We start from the raw sequence: 9,516 nt of genomic DNA on the forward strand, positions 1-9,516 counted from the left end.
TATATACCGGTGTATATATATATTTTTTTACAATCTTGGTATAATTTCTGCTCTAAGTGACAGCTAAAGGCATATTTTACTGTCTCTATCTAAATTTGTTGATTATTTCAATAATTTGATTATCTGATTAATTGTTTCAGTTCTAATGTAGATAATGTTGGGTTGGCAGCTTGTTTATTTATTTTATCGTGCATCTCTGTAGTAAACATTTCGCTGCATTGTTGTGGTCCAATCAGGTGGTTTTATGGCGTCCAGTATGGCGGCGTAAATGGACAGTGGTCAAGTGATAGAACCTCCTCTATTAGCAGCATAAAAGGCTGAAATAATATTTTAAAGGGTTAATTTTGCATGATAAACACCCTTTAAATAAAACACTGTATTTCCTTTTTGGCATTATTTTTATTGAAGAAAAATAATTTAAAGAAACATTTTGAAAATATTCAAGAAGTTTTTATTTTTTTTTTATTTATTTTTTTTTATACTTCATCTGATCAGCTAATCATTGAATTTTTTTCAATCAAACTTTTTTTTCCCCCCTGGATGTTGTTGCAGGTCAGTACCAGGATCCCTGGCAGTATGTTGATGACATCTGGCTGATGTTCAACAACGCCTGGCTCTACAATCGCAAAACTTCACGGGTCTACAAGTACTGCTCCAAGCTGGCCGAGGTGTTCGAGCAGGAGATTGACCCGGTCATGCAGGGACTCGGCTACTGCTGCGGGCGAAAGGTGAGGCGACGGGGGGAAAACCTGCAGTAGAACTTATGCTACGTTCAGACCGCACGCTGCAGAAGCAGCAGAAGCGGCCGGTTTACATGCAAAGTCAATGGTTGACGCATATGCATAACATATTGAAACTACTTTCTACCCACTGATCACAGCAAATATAGCTGCCATTGCTACAGGCAAAGAAAGGATAGCGTAGCTCCGCCCAACGAGCATCAGAACCACTTTCCCACCGCGCAGCCAGAGCACACATCAGAACTAAACTTGTACAAGCATCAAAAATGATGCAGCATGGGCGTTTTTTGCTGCTCCTGCTGCTTGCGGTCTGAACGTACATTTAAAGCTTGTTTTTTCTGCCTAGTTATTCCCTGTGAGGTGAGACGCAAAAATGACATCAGCATAGCCAGTGATGTTTCTTCATAAATACTTTTACCAGATCATGCGTCAGCTTTTATTACTCTATTTCGGCTTTTAAAGAGAAATACCTCAACTTTACTGATTCTATGAGGAAAGTTTGGATCAGTGGTTTAGATTAAACACTGAAGAAACCAATCTCATGTTGATTTTCCATAAACCTCATTTAGGGTTGAGGTTAATCCCTTTTCTTTTTTCAAGAAATTGATTTATCGAAAAAGAAAAAGTTTTAGTAAATAAACATACATCTATTAAAACTTCTTTTGAACTTAAGAAAAAAACTTGAAATGCAGATTTTAAAATAATTGAAAAAGGGCAAAAAAGTAAAAAAAGATACCTACCCCGCCACTACGCCTAGCTTTAGCTTAGCCAATGGAGTCATTTTGTGACTAACAAGGAACAGATGAATAATTATGTAACTTTAAGTGCTTAGCAGCAGTTTTTATTTTAACCAGGCCTAGCTAAACCTGCACCACTTTAGTAGGTCTGGATAAACTATATTTATGCACAAAGATTTTTCATCTTAAAAGTAAAATGTTTTATACTTTTTATACAGACTTTGCTTTAAAGCTGCTGTTTTGTTTTTGTTCATGTTGTGTGTTTTATCGGTTGCATGCTCTACTTAACAATTTGACAACTAAAGTGGTGAATTATTATTTCAGTAATCGATTTAATCTGATAATTTCAGCTCTATTCTCAGGACTTCCTTTGTAATTCCTTTTAAAGGGTGACTGTAGTGAAAGTCATGTAAACCAATGATCGTTTTCTCTTACCTTTGTGTTTTTCTCCAGGTGATTTTCTTTAAATTGAAAGTTGCTCATCAGAATAACGTGTGGTTTGTCTTTCTGTCTGGTCTCCATCAGCTGGAGTTTTCTCCACAGACGCTGTGCTGCTATGGGAAGCAGCTGTGCACGATTCCCAGAGATGCTGTTTACTTCAGCTACCAAAACAGGTACATAGGAAGAGAAAGTTACTGAATAAGTACATCTTTAATTTGCAATAGGAGTAGATTGTAGGGCTGGGCGATATGGCTAAAAAATAAAATCTTGATTTTATTTTATTTATTTTTTTTTTAGTCATCTTTGACAATTACGATTTTAATTGATTTTAATTAAAGTATTAAAAAAGACATGCATTTATTTTAAAATAGGTTTACTTTATTCAAAAATACATTGTGCAAAGTAACAAATATTAGCCAACAATAAACCTGTTGAAAAAAAGTGTAACCTTAAATATTCATAACATAAATCTTGTGCAGGGAACACAAAAATGTTCACCCAACAATAATTGTACAGATTTTTTATCAGTAAGAAATGTACATTGATCTATTTAGTACAAGTGCAAAAAAAAAAAAAAATTTATTTAATGAACAGTCAATAATGTATCTTCTGTGAGGTAGGTGGTTAATAAACTGCAGCTGTTGAGAACCCAGTTTACGTTAAACTCGTACAGATTGACTAAACCAAAGATCTGTTGTATCTGCAAATTACAAAGTAGAGTCCAACTTTTCACAGAGCAGTGGTTGTGTTTCACTCCACAGTTTTGTTAGCGTAACCTCCGCAAAGTATTTATGACTTGGTGGGTCATATTTTGGATCACACACTTTTAGCACCTGTAGGAAGCCAGGCTTCTCTACGGTGTAAATGGGCAACATGTCCATCCCTATATGAACAGCTACAGCGTCGATCATCTGCTTCCACCGCACACTACACTTGTAGGTCGGCACTGCTTTAGAAAATGAGGCGGTCAGGGTTTGTAGTCTTTACTTGTCGTGATCGTGTTTGTCTTTACGCATGCTACCGACGCTGCACTCCCAAAGCTGCGAGCGCTGCTCCCATTCTCTGGGTTTCTTTGTCGGAGATGCTTAAACAAGTTAGTTGTGCTGCTAGTTTTGGTTTTGATCGCATTTTTCGACAAACCTTGTACACTAGTGTAGTGAGTAAACAGTGCAGCATGCTAACAGACAGGAGGAGGAAAGAGGCGGTGGAAGCAAACGCGCAAGTAAAAAATACAGAAGAAGAGACTTCCTCGATTTTACGATTTAGCAACATTTCAAATTTACTTTTAAATACATGAATTAATAAAATTAATTCAGTTTATCGCCCAGTCCTAGTAAATTGTAAAAAATGTATTATAGACAATTAGTAATCAATGATATGTTTACATGAGTACTACATGTATGTTTTAAACTAATTTAATGTTTCCCCAAACTTCACCTCATGCCCCTCCCTCCATTTTGTTAACCTACATGTGATTCCTTAATGTGCTGGCATTTTAACAGTCAGTCCTCCATTCTCTTTGCTTATGCTTTCCTGGAACCTCAGTGGATAAATGTTAATTAGCAACCTTTCAAATCTTTTCAGGCATTTCCATCTTATGGTGTCAAACCACAAAAGGACAGAAACTATGAATGTTTCGCCCACTAGATGCAGTCACACACTATCCTACAGGTTTTCAATGTTTCTTAGCTTCAGCACAGCCGTTTCTGGTGACTGCAGTTCAGCAAAAGCCCTTTGATCAGCTATGAATGGAAACCAGCTGTGCTGAAGCGGGGAAACCTCTTAATTCTGCAGGACAGCGGCCCTCAAGGGCCGACTTTGGACATGCCTGTTTTAGAGGAATTCACAGAGTGGATTTTTTCATTATTGTTACAAGTTTTCTAAATAAGAATTAGAAACAAGAATCGCCTTTTTAAACAAAAAATGCAATCCAGAAACAAAACTTTTAAATTTCTTAATCTAAAGGTTTTGAGTAACTTTGCTATTTTCTTAGATTGTATTTTCTTTAATTGTATTAAAAAAACCTTTTTAAAATTGTTTTTTATATTTAACACTTTTCAAATATAATTTTAATATTATATTTTTACAGACGTTACATTTTCCAATCTATTTTTTTTATCTTTTTTGCAGATTTGGTATATTTTTTTCTTTTTGTTTTTTTTTTTATTTCATTGAGGACATGAAATTTGAAAATATCAAATCTGTAAAAAAAAAGATTTTTATAAAAACAATTTGAGAAAAGAAATGCTGATTTCTAAACTTTTTATTTTTATTTAAATGTTTATTTTCAAACTTTAGTTAACTAAATGTGTTTGTTAATACTTTGATTTACCTAAATTGTTCTTTTCTTGCTACAATAGTGGAACCAAAATCACTCCATACACTTTCACTGTCGGATAAACTAAACTAAAAAACCCTGAAACTTACCCAGATTGACCTGATATTAATGCATCTTTAAAAGATTTACAACTGAGAGTTATTTTCCTAAAGTAAAATAGTAAAAGTCCTGTTAGTGCTAACATTAATAAACGGGCTAGTGTTTACTAAACTGAACCAGCAATGCTACAAAATGGACTGTTTTTCCGCTGCTATTTAAAGCTTTTATCATGTAAGATGAACGGTTCCTGCTATAATCGTTCAATAATTGTTTATACTGTGATTAGAGGGAGTTTCTCATAGTGTGACAATTTTTCCCCCGAATTTTTTAAATATTTAGAGTTGGCGTTTTCTAAAGTTTTCAACAACATATGTTAGTGTTTAAAACAGCAGGCTTTGCTAACGTAAACAAAACTGTCTGAATACGAATGTATAAACCTGTGTTGCTTTGATATTTTAGAACTACAGCTAATACGTACAATTCTGTTTTCTAACTGAGTGGTATTGTGATGTTTTTTTTAACTGTATTTCCTTTAGCCTTCATGTTACCCGCTGAAAGTTCTGCTCTCACCTCAGAAATGGTTTTAGCTTAAATAGCTCATTAAATCTCTTTGCTTCTTCTGACTTGATTCTTCCAATCCAGTTAAATTTAAACTAGATCTTTTTTAGTCTTCCTCCTCCTGTCCTCTTATCTTCCTCGCTGGTGCGTTCACTGAACCCAAAAAATATGGAATCTTGAAGACTTTTTTTTTTTTTATCTGTTCCTACTTATCTGAAGAAAACTTAGCAATGTGGAAGGACCGACTTTAAAATGAGCTGCTTGACTTGAGTAGCTGAGCAGTTTTTCTGTTCCTCATCCCCCAAACCCCCCACCCACCCCTGTTTCTGCTCACTCGGCTCCTGCTTTGTTAGCTGATCTGCTGCTTTTTGTTGCTCATCCTCTCATGTCCAAATGGCTAAACTATAATTTTCCTGGCCTCTCTGCTGTGTTTTGTCTCCCATGTTTGTCTCGTCCCGTGTCCACCGGTTTTTCTCCCCATCACTGTGATATTTACTGTCTCTGCATCCCGTTTAAATCATGCCTGGCTTGATTACGTCCCCCCGCTTGCTCGGCTTTCGCCTCCCTGCCCTGCCCATTTCCCCCGCACCGTTTGGTGACTGCCCTCCCATGCGCTGTCTGTGGTTGACTGTGCTGGGGGGAACGGTGTAGTTCACCAAAATTTGGGCTTCTTGCTGACAGGTACCACTACTGCGAGAAGTGTTTCAACGAGATCCAGGGAGAGACGGTTTCCCTGGGCGATGACCCCACCCAGCCACAAACGTGAGCATTTCCACTTTTCTGTTTCGTTTCCTGACAAAACTGCACATCCAAACATGAACGTCTAACTGGAGTTAAGATCAGATTTCCACCTTTATTATGCTACACGTTCTCTTACCTCATCTGCTTCCATTTCAGCTCCATAAACAAGGATCAGTTTGAGAAAAAGAAAAATGACACACTGGACCCAGAGCTGTAAGTCTAGAGTCTAAATCTGTGACTCAATGTTGCTTCAGAGGCTAGAAAATAAAAATGTTTGCATCTTTCTCCCTATCCAGGCTGGTTGAATGTATGGACTGCGGACGCAGGATGCATCAGATCTGTGTTTTGCACAATGAAACAATATGGCCGTCCGGGTAAATAAATGTGTTTTTCCTAAAAGCAACGCTGCCTAACATTTGACCCAAACTTGATCTTAATTTGGTTTATACTGAAGGATTTTTCAGGTTCCCTGATGCTTATCGATGCTAAAAAAGATATAATGCTCTGGGGCACTAAACCTGGAGACTTCAGGTCTAGCACCCCCTAGTGGTGGAATGTTATACAGTGTTGCTTTAAATTTTAAGAGTTAAAAATAAAGAATTAGTGTACAAATATCTTATTGGGTTAACCTGACTTGATACATTTTTTTTGGACCATTTATCATAGTTTTGTTTGTGACGGCTGCTTAAAGAAGACGAATAAGACGAGGAAAGAGAACAAGTATTCTGCTAAAAGTAAGTAAACTTTCCATACAAGATAAACCGACTGACACTTTGTTGATCTACTAACTAACCCAAACATTACAGCCTGTGACCCAAAAATACCACAGCAACAGCCTGGAGACCCTGTAAAAATATGATTGATTACTTCAAGTTTTTTCTCAATCCAGTTTTATTTGTATTTTCAACTAACAACAAAGCAAAAACACAACATCAAAAGAAAACAAAAGGATTACAGTAGAACATTTACATTTTAATATTAATAAAAGCAATAACAATCCAGCAAAGAATATGCAGAAGGATATAACAACAGAAACTGAAAAATAAAAGAAACCCCAAAGCAGTCCTTCACATATGTAGAAATCACCTATCGTGATTTCTACATCCTCATTAATTCCATAGCGCTGCGGTTCAAACTGAAAAGGTTTTAAATGACTTGGAACTGTTTTTCTGGACGGAACTAGTGCTACAGGACCTATCTTACAACATTTATCCAGAATGCTTTACAGAGTAAATAACATGGCAACTTCTGTGTGCCAATAGTTTATTTAATTAAATTAAATAGATTTATTTCAGTTTACTTATATAGTGCCAATTCACAACACATCTTCTGAAGGTACTTTACAGAGACAATTCAGCCAGATCATACAGTCAAATTGTTTCAAAGTTTTCTATCTAAGGAAAACCACCTGGTTTTATCAACTCTAAAGCATTCCTTCACACCAGGCATGCTTGTAGCGACAGTGGAGAAGAAAACTCCCTTTGAACAGGAAGAAAGAGCAGAATCAGAACTAAGCTCAGTGTGAGCGGCCTTCTGCTGAGGCCCACTGGGGTTCAAGGAGACAGAAGCAGACATAGAAAAAGAAGCATAGATACAAAAGGCAACTGTCAACCAGCTCCACAGGCGGCCCCGTCCAGGAAACACACAGCCAGGCAGACGAGCTCCCATGTCAGAGGATGAAGAGAGCACATCCAGTTAGTCACAATCAGAGAAACGGGACTACACTGAAAAACAGGCCAAGTTCCAGCATCTATAAACAAAGGTGTTTGTGATGGAAGCAGCACAGCTGATATTTCTCTCCAGGATGGAGTCACAGCCAAACAGGAACAGACCAGATGAAGCTAACAGATTCTGCAGAATGGGAGAATAGAGATAGAATGATGAAAAGTGGTCCCCATGTCCTCCCGCAGTCTAAGCCTATAGCAGCAAAAATGCAGAAAATAGCTCAGGATAAAACCTAAGAATTTTAGTTGAGTTATAAGAAAGTTGGAGCCCAGGAGAAACGTCCAGACTGAAATTCTCTCCCGCAATAACTTTTACAGTTTTTTGGGGGGTTGTAGTTGAGAAATATTTATTTTTGATGTAAAAACAACAGATAATTGTTAAGATTAATGTTGGGTCCCTTTAAACCTTTGGAAGATGTTTAATAGTAACAGTGTATGTACAGACAAGAAATTCTTAAAAATCAATTTATAATAACCAAGGATCAAGACGAGTAAAAAAAAATAAAATAAAAATTCCGCCATCCTTACAGTCGTCATTAACTACCACTGCTTGATTAATTTGTTGTTGAAAGGTAATACAATACTAGTATCAGTAGGTTGGATAAGTTGAAACAGTTGAAAATGTTTTTAATACCAGAAATCCAATTTGAGATCATATTAAAAAAAACCTTGTAGATTGAATTGAATCTTGAAATCTGAACTGACCTTCAGCCTTAGTACGAATTCCTGTTCATTTCCTGACACTTTTTTCCCCCCTGCAGGATTACCCCAGACTAAGTTGGGCAGTTTTCTGGAAGGGAGGGTGAACGACTTCTTGAAGCGCCAGGCCCATCCTGAGTCTGGAGAGGTCTTCATTCGTGTCGTTCATGTATCTGACAAAGTGGTGGAGGTCAAGCCAGGAATGAAATCCAGGTAAAAAAATAAAAGCCCTTTTAAAGCATTTGCTATAAAAAAAAAAAAAAAAAAAGCTTAACAGAGAAACTTTCCTTTGTCAGAAATCCCCATTATGGAGTCAAACTTCAGTCTTACGGACAGATAAAGCTTTTATTATCATTGTTTCCATTTTCGGTGTCCAAACAAAAGCACTGTTACTGCTGATAGCAGCAGTCACCATCTAACTTCTCTGTCTGCAGATTTGTGGACAGCGGCGAGATGTCAGAGTCCTTCCCATACAGGACAAAAGCCCTTTTTGCGTTTGAGGACATCGACGGTGTGGACGTCTGCTTCTTCGGGATGCATGTTCAGGAGTACGGATCCGACTGCCCTCAGCCCAACCAGAGGTACGGAGATCAAACCTCGGTGCATATTTTTCACCGCTTGTGTTTCAAACCTGGTCTTATGAAATCCATCTTTCCCATCCGTGAAGGCGAGTCTACATCTCCTACCTGGACAGCGTTCACTTCTTTCGGCCTCGCTGTCTAAGAACAGCAGTTTACCATGAAATCCTCATCAGCTACTTGGAATACGTCAAGAGATTAGGGTGAGTGCTGCCTGAATATAAATGTTTTATTCAGAAAGACTAAGTATTATGGTACGACAAAATATTAGAGAAATGGGCTTTTTATTTTAAACCCAAAAGAATTAGGGCTGAACTTGTAAACATTTTTAAAGAATTTGACTCAGGAAAAAAGAAAACAAACATGATGACAGACTATAATCAACAGGAAAAGAACGTGGGACAGTATTAACTCTTTTCGACTGAGCGAAAAACCCTTTTAAATGTGGGAACAATCACCTTTTAGTCTTCTAGGATTATCCTTATTGAGGATGTGTGAGTCTGTTAAACTCTATTAACTCCTGCCTGCTGTGTTTCACACTAATGTTTTCCCAAGTAGTTCATCTAATGAGGACAGTTCCTTTGTCAGGATATACATTCATCTTTATTCTGCATGTGGCAAAGATTTGGTGTTAGAATGAGAGCGGCGTCCTTGATCTAAGAACAAAGTGTAATATTTTGATAAGACCAGAGCCATGGATGTCGTCTCATCTGTCAACGTGTGTGATGTAATGATGAGAAGATGTGGAATATTGGAATTCTATAAAATGCTTCTTTAAATGAGAGATGTGAGCCCAGTTGGTAAGTGCTGCCTTAAGCAGGGCATATACTGCGATTTGTTTTGCCCTTATCGGGGCGACTTAATAGTCGTGTGAGAATTTTTCGATTTGGCCGTATTTCAGCCTGATGGTGCGTCGTATAC

General features: G+C 37.4%; 1 protein-coding gene across 1 annotated transcript in view; it reads left to right on the forward strand.

Annotated features, from left to right (window-relative positions):
• Positions 1–9,516, forward strand: part of LOC107092878 (histone acetyltransferase p300-like) — a 45,678-nt gene that overhangs the window by 25,066 nt on the left and 11,096 nt on the right. Inside the window, exons 18-26 of the mRNA XM_015387566.1 lie at positions 553–728; positions 2,003–2,091; positions 5,535–5,615; positions 5,751–5,807; positions 5,891–5,968; positions 6,261–6,328; positions 8,080–8,230; positions 8,452–8,598; positions 8,685–8,798. Coding sequence (XP_015243052.1) covers positions 553–728; positions 2,003–2,091; positions 5,535–5,615; positions 5,751–5,807; positions 5,891–5,968; positions 6,261–6,328; positions 8,080–8,230; positions 8,452–8,598; positions 8,685–8,798 — 961 coding nt within the window. The remainder of the gene's footprint in view (positions 1–552; positions 729–2,002; positions 2,092–5,534; positions 5,616–5,750; positions 5,808–5,890; positions 5,969–6,260; positions 6,329–8,079; positions 8,231–8,451; positions 8,599–8,684; positions 8,799–9,516) is intronic.

The sequence above is a fragment of the Cyprinodon variegatus genome, unplaced genomic scaffold, assembly GCF_000732505.1.
Source record: "Cyprinodon variegatus isolate N-32 unplaced genomic scaffold, C_variegatus-1.0 Scaffold398, whole genome shotgun sequence".
Taxonomy (NCBI): Eukaryota; Metazoa; Chordata; class Actinopteri; order Cyprinodontiformes; family Cyprinodontidae; genus Cyprinodon; species Cyprinodon variegatus.